Source organism: Silene latifolia, chromosome 8 (genome assembly GCF_048544455.1).
Source record: "Silene latifolia isolate original U9 population chromosome 8, ASM4854445v1, whole genome shotgun sequence".
Lineage (NCBI taxonomy): Eukaryota > Viridiplantae > Streptophyta > Magnoliopsida > Caryophyllales > Caryophyllaceae > Silene > Silene latifolia.
Genome location: NC_133533.1, coordinates 460,381 through 472,647, shown reverse-complemented (window position 1 = coordinate 472,647; position 12,267 = coordinate 460,381). Strand labels below are relative to the sequence as shown.

The window sequence follows — 12,267 nt, the reverse complement described above, 5'->3', positions numbered from 1 at the left end:
TATTGGTAAAAATTGATTAAATACTTATTGATTATGATTGAGGAAAGAGAGAAATAATATAGTAGTTGATAGGGTAATTATTGAGCATATAATTGATGAAGTAAAGAGCAGAATCAGAAGGAAAATCAAGGATCCAGTATCGAGCAGTGATAAAGTGTGGCTGGTAAAATGGGGAGTGTTGTGAGCATGCTATGAGTCTGAGTAGTCATGTAATGTGTATGCATAGAGGCCTTGTTATATTTGCTTTTTGTTGTTGGCTCTGAGTAATAGGATTTGTCTATTACTCAAAATTGCTCTTGTAATTAGTTTCTTTTGATCTTAATATATTCTCACATTTCACAAAAAAAAAAAATTAATTTAGTGGGAGAAAATGATTAATTAACTGCATAATAAAGAAAGATGGAGAGAGAAGAAAGATATGGAAGCAGCTAGGGAGAGAAGGGAGTTGAATTGAATTACGTAGTATTGTTTTAAGTTTTAACAAAAAATAAATAAGAAAGACTAAAATAATCTTGGATGTATAATAGCATTGTACATCTGGAATCTTAATGTATAGTCAGTCTATGAACGGTATTAGTTTAATGACTCTATAAATCTATGTTCAAGAAATATGATTCCAAATAAAAATTCACATTTAATAATACGGTTTTTCATACACGTCACCCTTAATTTTGTTATTATTAGTCTAATGCGATTTATTGTCAAAACTGAAAAGAAAATTATTTGTCGAATTTTATATTTAGAGTTGAAAATATGTGTGATTATGTGTATGATGCCCGTAAAATTTAGAATTAAAAATATGAAAATCAATATTGACATAACCTAGGCTAGGAATAGGATAACACCAACACATTAAAAAATCAGGAAAGGAAAGATAAAAGACCAAAACTTCCTAATAAGAAAAATTAATCATCATAATTAATTACATTGATCCGATACTTACATAAACATTGGCGTATTAATTGAGAGATTAGAGATTTAATTATCGAAGAAAATGAAGGGATTATTCAAATCGAAGCCACGAACTCCCGCGGAACTTGTTCGATTATCTCGCGATCTTCTTATCCTCTTCGATCAAGACTCAATACGCGAAAACAAGCGCGATGATAAGGTTTCGTTCTTTGTAATTATGTTTATCCATTGATTTGAAGTTCATACATGATCTTTGCTGAATTTGCGAATTTTTCTGAAATTTATAATGATTTTGATAATTTGTTGGTGATTTGTTTGAGTTTATCATGAAAAGCAACTGTTATATTCAAGGTTCTATAGTTTTCTGCAACATTAGGTACATCAATTTATCTGCAAGTGTGAAAGTTTGATTTTTTTGGGATTTTACTTATGATAGTTAATGCAAGTCTATGGAACTGACATATAACATATACGAGAATCAGAGAAAAGTGTTCGATTAGTTGTATCTATTAGTTGTCGCCGCAGCGATTTTTTTGTGCAACCTGTATTAAGTCTAGTTTGGGCTCGGAGCATGCTAAGGAAGTTCAGAAGGATGTGATTGAATATTGCTGTAGAGTATAGACTCTTCCTTTATTGTGGTTACATCTGGTTTATTGAATATTGCTGATGATTTCAGTCAGTGTAATCTGTTATCGGTTTATCCATTTTAGGAGTTCATTTACGAGAGTTCGTTCCCCTTATTGATTGCTGTAGTGCTAGGTAAACAACTGACTGATGTATTGCATCTTGTTTGTATGGGATTCCACATTTCCACATCTTCTGTTTGTTGTTTGATTATCAGGTCCGAACAAGATGAATGTCAGTAATTGAAGTACATTCTGTTTTATATTTAGAATTCTGATTTCAGAGTGTGAAGTCCATGCGTCCAATGTTGTCACTTTGTTATGCGACCTGCTGCAACTATGTTTAAGATTCTTGAAATTGAGGTTTATGCTACTTGAACTCACATTTCATGTAGAACATATAAAAGACCTCAAATGTGAGTTGGGAATGTGGTTTTGAGGTGGAAGAAACATCTTTCGGCAGCCTCTACCACTATTATTTTGAGTCCATCCAGTTAATATAGTTCTACAGCCATGTTATTAATAGATGTCAAATGTCCATTTCATCTCTTGTTTACCGATTAATCCTTGTACATTTAACACACAGATGGCGGAGCTTAGCAAGGTTATCCGGGAGCTGAAATGTATTTTATACGGGAATAGCGAAGCCGAACCAATGCCAGAGGCTTGTATGCAGTTAACACAAGAGTTCTTTAGAGAGAACACTTTCCGTTTGGTTGTTATTTGTCTTCCCAAATTAAACTTGGAGGTTTGTCTAACATGTTTTTACTATTCGATTCTAGATTCACAAGTTTATTAATCTACGTACGGTTGTATATTGAGCGTCACTGGTAATTAAGAACCATCGCCTTTGAGGGGATGAAATAGTTGGTTAGGAGGTTCACGCTGATTTTACTGATTTTAGTTAATCTTTTGCAGGCTCGTAAAGATGCCACTCAAATTGTTGCTAATTTGCAAAGGCAACAAGTCAATTCTCGTTTAATTGCATCCGACTACCTGGAAAGAAATACAGATCTCATTGATATTCTTATGACCGGGTATGTCAATGGGATTAGATAATCAGAGTTATCATTCCAACAATCTCATCTTGAGTAATTTTGTAGTCTGATGTTGATTTATCTAACCCATGCTAACATGATTAACTTGCATCTTGGAGTGACTACTTCTGAAATATTAAAGAGAATTTAGGATATATGTAGGAGGATCTAGTTTGATTTATCGTTCTATGGCGTGTTCATCTTGTTATATTTTCGTTGTTGCGGAATTCCATTTACTCGAACTTTTCAGTTCACAAAATTCTTCTTTTAGATTTATACTTGTGTGTGCAGATATGAGAATGCAGAGATGGCCTTGCATTATGGTCCTATGCTAAGGGAGTGCATACGTCATCAAGTGGTGGCAAAGTGAGTGTTTTGACTAATGATTAATCAATCCTAAATAAAACAAATTTTTTTAGCTATGGCTGGATTTCGATGCGAGTCATGTTGATTACTTTAGCTGTGGTCTTGCTTGGTTAGCCATCTCGCTGGGATTAATATGGAATACCTTGTATCCTTTACAGATATGTATTGGAATCAGAGCATCTAAAGAAATTCTTTGATTTCATCCAACTCCCAAATTTTGACATTGCTGCCGATGCTGCTGCTACTTTTAAGGTTAGTGATTTGCCTTTTGGTGGAATGTATCACCTTAATATGTTGTCTAATTGCTCGTGCATGTGCTTTTCTTTGATATATTTATACTTAGCTAAAAGTGCTCGGGTTAGAGTTGATTAGTAGAGTGTAGACCTTTCCTATACATTTACCACGTGTTCTATATAATCGTATCGTATACTTGGACTGTTGTACCTTTCGAAAAATGTTTATCAAATAGCTCGACATATAACATCATCAATTTTATATTATTTATACTCCATAGTTAGTAAGAAACTAATCTGACTTTTGGTCATAACGCAGGAACTCATGACAAGGCATAAATCTACTGTAGCAGAATTTCTTTCCAACAATTATGATTGGGTATAATCTTTTGCCTCTTTGAAGCATACATTGTCTTGTTTCTTTTGCTTTTTAGCACCGACTTAATAACAGCATGGCGTCTTTTTTCTAAGTTAATTATGTTTAGACATGAGAAAGTACGATGGGCTTAAAGAATCTTGTAATATAGGCTGAAGAAGGAAAAGTAGTAGGATTACTATATGTGCATTGGAAGCCATTAGGCCATTGGGTTGAGTGTGTTATGTATTTATAGTTGTATATTGTGCTCGCTAGGTTAATAGGTTCGATGCTTTTCGAATTTGCTTGCTTTTCGACCTTGCTTACTAGCATAATCTAGTTCTTGAAATAGCTTCCTAAGTGAAATGAGTGTGACTTTCTTCCACAGAAAGAAAGAAAGGTTGCCTGACGTTGACACTTTATTGGTCAATTACACATATTGCATTATCTTTGTTTCTAAGCACCTTAGGATTCTGATTTTCTTGCTTTCTAAGTCCATGCCTTTTTCAGTTTTTTGAAGATTATAACTCAAAACTACTAGAATCGAGCAACTACATCACCAGGAGACAAGCTGTTAAGGTATAAGATATCTATGCTCATAACTACTGAACGAAGTCGTCTTGTTGTGTTAGTGTTAACCTGTTCTTGTGATTTTCAGCTCTTGGGAGATATGTTGCTTGACCGTAGCAACTCTGCTACCATGACTAAATACGTAAGCTCCCGGGAAAACTTAAGGATACTCATGAATCTTTTAAGGGTAAGCTAACTAAATATTTGCTACCAGAAATTTCTTTAAGGAGTATGGAAACTCAAAACCGTCAATGAACTCAATCTTTATACTCGTCTCTGACATTTGCATATTTGTTTCTTTGATGTAGGATACAAGCAAGACCATTCAGATAGAAGCCTTCCATGTTTTTAAGGTGAAAATTTTGCATTAGTGTGGTGAAAATTTTGCATTGCTCCTATTATCTTGTATGGATATTGATGTGTGTGAATTCTGAAAACAGTTATTTGTCGCGAATCAGAACAAGCCAGCTGACATTGCAAATATTCTAGTTGCAAATAAGAGCAAGCTCCTTCGTTTGCTAGGGGATCTCAAGACTGATAAAGGTACCCCATCCATAGACATCCCTTAGTTTTTCATTTTACTTTATTGTGCCATTAAATAAGTCGTTCCTGAAACGCGTTTTTTGACATTTGACCCCAACATTGCTGAATTTGCAGAGGATGAACAATTTGACTCTGACAAGGCCCAAGTCATCCAGGAGATAGCTTCTCTGGAGCTGAAAGAGATCCCTTGAACGGCAGTATTTTGTTGTATAAATATTACAATATCTCCTTGTGTATCGCGGCCCTTTTGCATAAACATAAAGGATTTAATTTTTGCTGTCTGATATCCATCTACCCCACTTCCTTCAGGTACTCAGTAGCCTTTTTATTCTCAGTATCTTGGGAGGCACTAAGAACACTTTCTGTATTATAAAACACAATCAAAGGTAGATTTGGGTAGTCCACCAGTTTCCTGTGACATGTATGATACCGCGAATAACAGATTTAATTGTTTGATCCTTTTAATTTCAGGGCTTGTTTTTTTCGCCTTTTCTAGCGCACTAGCACATCATAATTGTATGGTATTTCGTAATTTTGCTGTTGTTTTGTCCCGTGCTAATAAAAATGAAATATTTGGAGTTAATATATATGGTAGTTGTACTGGCTAAATTGCATGGCCAATGCATTAAATTGTTAAAGAACACATGGGGAAAGACAAGAGTTACCCGCAGAGTAAGAAGATGCGCCCAGAACACTAGAACACCATCAATTGGTCTTTTGATAGTCACAAATGTCTTAAGTCTAAAACGAGTCAAATAGTAACTTATATTGTTAGATAAGCCAAGTTTTTTTGTCAGTTCTTTGGAAGTCTGCTTTTGTCCCATTTAATTATTTGACCCGTTTCTTTTTTAAGACGGGCATTCCCGTTAAGTTGTCGAGCCCAGCTTGCATGATCCAAGCTTTAGTCGAGTCCTGACTTCTGAGCTTCTGAGTTCTGACCAAGCAGAGCTCAAACTGCTCGCGAGTTGTCTCGTCTCATTATCACCCTTTTAGTATCCTAATCATATAACATAAGAAATTAATATATCAGTTATCATTTAGTTAAGTATCTTCTCTAGTGACGGACTGAGGTGGCTAGTTGTCAAAAATTTAATTAAAATTTCAATTCTTATGCGCTGAATTTCTCAATGGCTATTATCTTCTCTAGCGGCGGAGTGAGGGGAGAAAAGGAGCGTCTTGGTAAGTTGTACGAACTCTACTTGTAAGAAAAGCAAGAAGGCATACATAAAGAAAAGAGAGACAATTAAAAAACGAAAGTGGGACTTTAAAATGAAATGAAAACAACTTTACCAAAAGCAACGAAACTTATAAACGAATTCGAGATCCTAAAGCAAGGAGACATACATAAATTTACCTAAGATCGAGACTTTAAAGGTGTATTTAGATAGTAAAAGTAGAGAGAAGGGGAGGGAGGAATGACATATGAGTGTTTAGATACAGTTTTCCCTCCAAATCTTGCTTATTACGGAGAGATTTTGATTAGGTTTGGATGAGGGAAAATTGATGCTCCAAATCCCTCCTCCATTTCCCTTACTCTCCCCCCTTTATTTTCCCTATAAATTTCTCAATCTAAACACACCCTAAAACAAACGGATATTTTAGAATCGCATAAATGAACGTGCATGCGTTTAATTGCCATGCTCAATTAGCAAAATTTTTTTGTTCATCATAAATAATACCCCCATTCTTCTAATAAAATTGCAAAATTAGATATTTGAAAATTTTCTAAAATCAAAGACCCTATAATTAAATCACCGAAACGTACATGCATTATAAGTGTCATGCACTAGTTACAAAATTGTTTATATAAGATATTTAAAAATTGAAAATCTTATATATTTTAAAACATCACAACTATTCACAAGATCGAGACTCTAAATGAAATGAAATTACGGATATCTATCTAATGGTATAATTTTCCACTAATTTTTTTTTTTGGATCATATCATGTATTCATTGAGCCAACTTTTTTTTTTTTGTTAAGAGTATACATTTTATGTAGTCATTTTGTATTTATGAAATCCTTTTGTATTCTAACCTCCTACGTTGTATTTCTCGTACTGTTATCACTTTTTGCAAGAAAAGTTGCAAGTCAAAAGACAAACACAGAGGAGTTTGTAGACCACGATGCTCTCATTATACTTTGTACTGTATCATTCTTATCATTCTTCCTTCATCTATCTCATTAAGTAATCTACTATCGCATGGGCTGCTAAATTAATAAAAAAAGGAGTAAAGAGAGAAAAACAGTGTTTGAAATCCAATTGCATGAGCTGGGAATTGCGTTTGGGGAATTCGATTGAATTGGAAACCCTAATTGAATTTGAAATGGAGCATCAGCAGCAGCAGCAGCAGCAGCAGCAACGGGACGAGCTCTTCAGGATCCTTTTTGCTGTTGTAAGGTATGTTTGCTTTAACAACTATTGCCTCTTGCCACTGTTCTTATAACAACAGTCTCAACACCGCTTCAATTATAATTTATAAGGTCCCAAAATTGAGAAAAGAGAGAATCGGCAGTTTTTATTTTTAAAATTGATCTGTATTTTGAAGCTTCATATGTGGTCAATGCAGGGATGATCATCCCGAAAATGTTTTCACATCAATGGAAAATATCATGTGTGTTCTTTTGGATGAAACTGATGATATCAGTGAAGAATTGCTACTTATTTTGCTTTCAACGCTGGGACGACGTAGTATACAAGTCAGTGCATCTTCTCTAACTAACATCATTACTTTGATCAATTTTCATTTTATTATTATCTTGCTATATGTATAAATTTTATATTTGTTTTTTTCTTGATGCAAGGGTGTTAGTGTTAGTGAGGCTGCTAGGAAGCTTGCCATGAATGTTATTGACAGCCGTGCTGCTAAACTTGAACCTCTTGTCAAACAATTCCTTGTATCATCAATCTCAGAAGACGGTCATTCAAATTATCGTATTCACTACCACCGTCTTATATATGATTTGTACCGTTATTCACCTCAGATTTTATCCACTCTTATTCCCTACATAACTCGGGAACTACTGGTAACTGCCGATTTCAAATTTCTTTACTTTGTATAACTCTTGGAACTTATTTCATGCAATTCAATACGCTTTACTTTTTTGCTCTATACTACAAGTTTTATGGTTTAAGATGGGTGTGTTGCTTTTGTTCTTAAATACTAATTGTTGAAGATCGTTGTATTTGTGCTTTGCTTATACACAGAACGACCAGTCAGAAGCTCGCATTAGAACAGTTAATTTGGTTGGTGAGCTTTTTGCCATTCCAGATTCTGTAATCCATGAAGCCTTTCAACCTATATTTGTGGAGTTCTTAAAGAGGTTAACAGATAAGGATGTTGAAGTGCGGATGACTGTACTAGACTTTGTAAAAAAAAGTCTTCGTTCAAATCCATCAAAACCCAAGGCTGCTCAAATTTTTGGTAACAGCTGAATAGTATGGGTTCATTTGATTTTAATTTCTAAAGAATGGTTGTATGAGTAACTGATTTGTCATTTCAAATTCTGCAGCTGCCCTCTGTGATCGGCTCCTGGACTATGATGAAAATATGCGGAAGCAAGTTGTTGCAATTATCTGTGATGTTGCTTGTTTCAACCCGGGATCCGTTCCAGTTGAAACCACAAAACTGGTTGCAGAACGCGTCCATGACAAATTTGTGTCTCTTGAAACCCTTGCTGTTAAAGCCTCTGCAAACTTGTCTCATCCATCTGAAAGCGGTGAATTCCAGGATGTGAAGAAGTATGCGCAGAGTAAACCTGAGTTGGATGATTGGGTAAGCGGTACTTACTTCAATAAAGGTTTGATGTCTTCTCCTGATACTCCGGTACCAGTACTACACAAAGCTGAAAGGAAGTATGAAATTGGTAAAGTAAGTGATGAAGAACAAGCAAAACAGAGGAAGTTTAAGGGCATTTTAAACAAGCTGACTCCACAAAACTTTGATAGACTATTTGAGCAAGTTAAAGAATTAAACATATACGATATTACAACTTTAATTGGAGTGGCCTCTCAGATCTTTGACAGAGCTTTAACAGAGCCAATTTTCTGTGAAATGTATGCAAACTTTTGCCAACACCTCGCATCTGAGTTGCCAGACCTTAGTGTAGATGATGAGAAGATCACGTTCAGGCGGTTGCTCGTTACCAAATGTCAGGAGGAATTTGAGAGGAAAGAAAGAGAGGAACAAAAAGCCAATAGTGCTGATGGAGAAGGTGGCTCTGAACAGTCTGAAGCAGTGAGAGAAGAGATGAGAGTGAAAGTGCGGAGGCGTATGCTGGGTAACTATAGATTGATAGGAGAGTTGTACAAGAAGAGGATGTTGACAGAAAGAATTATGCACGAGTGTATAAAGAAGGTGTTGGGCCAATTTCAAAAACCTGATGAAGAGAACATTGAAGCTTTGTGCAAGTTGATGAGCACTATCGGGAAGATGATCGATCATCCCAAAGCCAAGGAGCATATGGATGCTTATTTTGACATCATGGGGCAGCTCTCCAATGATATGAAGCTATCTTTAAGAGTACGGTTCATGTTGAAGGATGCTATTGATTTAAGGAAAAACAAATGGCAACAGAGAAGGAAGATTGAAGGGCCGAAGAAGATTGAAGAAGTGCATCGTGATGCTGCTCAGGAAAGGCAGGGTCGAGTTAATTGGTTAAGTCACAATACCAGCATGTAATCTGGAACAAGAAGGGCTCAACCACTAGAATTGGAGGATGATGTCTTGTCGGGAAGTGCTTCAGACGCCATGGGTTGTCAGTTGTCACATTGAGGACTTAGAGAATAAGAGTTTGGTAGAGAAATTGAAGAGGAAGAAAGAGAAGTTGAAAAAGCTTGTGATGGAATTAATAAACGAAGCCAGGAAACATAGTAAAGGCGAGAAAGTAGCTTTGATTGCCTTGATAGTTTCTTGGATTTTTTTTTTGCAATTTGTTGGATGTGTAAGAGTAGTGTTTGAAGTTTGTTATTGAAATTTGATTGTATTGTACTGTACCTTATTGTATTGTGAGGATCACTACTTTATGAAATGTTTGACATTGATTTGAAAAGATGTTTGTCAACAATTCCTTACAAGCATGGAGTACAATTAAACTTCTTGTACTAGCATCTGAAGAAATTATTCATCTGCCAAATTTTGACATTGCTGCCGATGCTGCTGCTACTTTTAAGGTAGTGGTTTATGTTTTGGTGGAATGTATTGCCTTAACTTCTTGTCTAATTGCTCATGCATTCTTTGATATATTGCCCCCATTTCCTCCAGGTACTCAGTAGCCTTTTTATTCTCAGTATCTTGTAATTTAGAGGCATTAAGAACAGTTTCTGTATTATAAAACACAATCAAAGGTAGATTTGGGTAGTCGACCAGTTTCCTGTGACATGCATGATACCGTGAATAACAGATTTGATTGTTTGATCCTTTTAATTTCAAGGGCTTGTTTATTTCGCCTTTTCTAGGGCATCATAATTGTATATGGCATTTCGTAATTTCGCTGTTGTTTTGTACAGTACAATAATAAATTAAAAAGAAATATATGGTGGTTGTAGTGGCTGAATTGCATGGCCAAGTGCATTAAATTGTTAAAGAAGAGATGGGGAAAGACAAGAGTGAGGCGCAGAGTAACAAGATGCGCCAAAAACTGGATCCCAATAATACTACAGTCGATGCTGCAAAAACAGATAGCAGCCTGCTCCACCATCATTTTACATTATTACTAGTACTTCGTTCTACAATGTGTTACCGTTATCAGACAGGGCCAACCAAGTTAAGGAGGTTTTGAAGGTTATACAATCTCATTTTGAAAGGGTTAAAGCTTCATGTATACCGGCTTTAATTGGGCGGGGCGGTTAAGGTGGTAATACTCTTCTAGTCATCTGTATCTGGCCTACTGAGATCCCTACATCCCGTGTGGAATTAGTGTGTGTTACTAAAAAGTGAGCAAAGCTAGCTAGCTACTCATATTAAGTGCTGACCAAAAGCTACCATGCCGACATGGATTTTGATTTTTGATACTTGGAAGTGATTTAACTGTGCGTACTAATGCTGTCTAATCAAGGCCACCTCTAAATTAATCAAATTTCAATCACACGTTTGGATAACAAAACTACTCCAAACTCCCACGTGTCGAAACTGGTCAAGTAGAGTAATACTGTTGTGTTGTGTGATACATTGGTATTTGGTAGTTTGATGTTTCATAGGGATTAAAGTAATTTTCAAAAGAAGTTTATACTGTATTTGTGTAAACTGGTTTTGAACAAATAATGACACATAGTAACATACAAAGTTAAGGAATTCAATAAATTGTAGAGAATGTATTAGTTAAGACTTTTCGATAAATGACCCGTAATTTAATTTTACACAAACAGCTATATTACTCGGCAAAAGTATATTCGTATATTACAACAAATTCTTGATAAAACGATCATGTCTTCATTTATACTCGGTATAATTTACGCTATATTTAAGTCTGTCAAGGGTAGTGGTTAAAGCTTCGGTGAAATTCCCATGAGACCCAGGTTCAAGCCTCCCCAAGAGCAAAATCTTGTGGAATATTCTTGGCCTGAGTCCATGCCTAATAGAATTCGAGTCTGTCACTCTCGGGTGGTTTACCTAGTATACGTGGTTTGCAGGCTGCGGGTTCCCTCATTACCAAAAAACAAAAAAAATGATTGTATAATATAAAGAAATACATAATACAATTTCCTGTAGTAATATTTTTACGGCAAGAATTGTGACACATGCCGTTGCAATTGCGATATCATAATTACTTCACAAAGTCACCGTGGTTGAACACATACGTGGTGAACAAATATTGACTTACGCAAATGACGAGGTTAATTCATTTATCCTTTGATTACATCTTTTGACAATTAATTAGTGGCAATTATACGATGTGATGTCTATGTCAAAGACTCAAGACTATCAATTTAGTAGAGTAGGTAATTAAGCACCGTCACTTTCAGTAAAGCTTTTTGTTAATCAAAGACGTGTGCTATTATCCACTAATTATCTCTTTGATTATCAGTCAACTTTTAGCTTTAACTTTTTCTCTTAGCAAATGAACCTAGGTTTTGTCCTTCCTTTATTTCCCTCTTTTTTCTCCTTAAATCTTTTAAATTATTACTCCTATCTAATAAACTATTCAATTATGCGATGTTTAGCCTAATAATAAAGCTAATCCGGTTTTTGTGGCTTATCTCATCCCCACCACGGTTCAATGTAAGTGTCATATTCATACAACTCTTCATCAATTTATCATTTTGTAAACTGTCTTCTATAATGAAGGACTAAGGGAGTAATTGAGATCATCTGTCTCATTTTGTGTCACATAAACACTTTGTTATTTATTATTGCAATTTGTATCTTTTAAAATGTGATGTGTCAAAATCTTAAGATAATGGGACACAAGATGAGACATAAAAATGAGACAGATGATCTTAACTCCTTAGGAGGTTAAGAAAGTCATATTGCAATACTCAAGGTTTTGAATAGTTACCCATCTATTGCAGATGGATATGAACAGAGGAACGCTACCAATCTAGAATTTCAGTTAATAATGTCGATTTTTGCGTTCTAAACCTCTCAATGACATAATTAAGTCTCTCCCGAATTCAAAAATCGATATT

General features: G+C 35.3%; 2 protein-coding genes across 2 annotated transcripts; both read left to right on the top strand.

Moving 5' to 3' along the window:
• Positions 1-814: 814 nt before the first annotated feature.
• Positions 815-5,127, top strand: LOC141595911 (putative MO25-like protein At5g47540). Its single transcript, XM_074415868.1, has 11 exons — positions 815-1,111; positions 2,122-2,283; positions 2,454-2,572; positions 2,864-2,938; positions 3,097-3,190; positions 3,491-3,550; positions 4,037-4,105; positions 4,185-4,283; positions 4,405-4,449; positions 4,537-4,639; positions 4,754-5,127. The coding sequence occupies exons 1-11, from the start codon at positions 995-997 to the stop codon at positions 4,828-4,830; spliced, it is 1,020 nt and encodes a 339-aa protein (XP_074271969.1). The 5' UTR covers positions 815-994; the 3' UTR covers positions 4,831-5,127.
• Positions 5,128-6,654: 1,527 nt separating this feature from the next.
• On the top strand, positions 6,655-9,451 carry LOC141595910 (uncharacterized). The gene is made up of 5 exons (XM_074415867.1): positions 6,655-7,041; positions 7,211-7,340; positions 7,446-7,667; positions 7,849-8,065; positions 8,154-9,451. The coding sequence occupies exons 1-5, from the start codon at positions 6,908-6,910 to the stop codon at positions 9,320-9,322; spliced, it is 1,872 nt and encodes a 623-aa protein (XP_074271968.1). The 5' UTR covers positions 6,655-6,907; the 3' UTR covers positions 9,323-9,451.
• Positions 9,452-12,267: the final 2,816 nt, after the last annotated feature.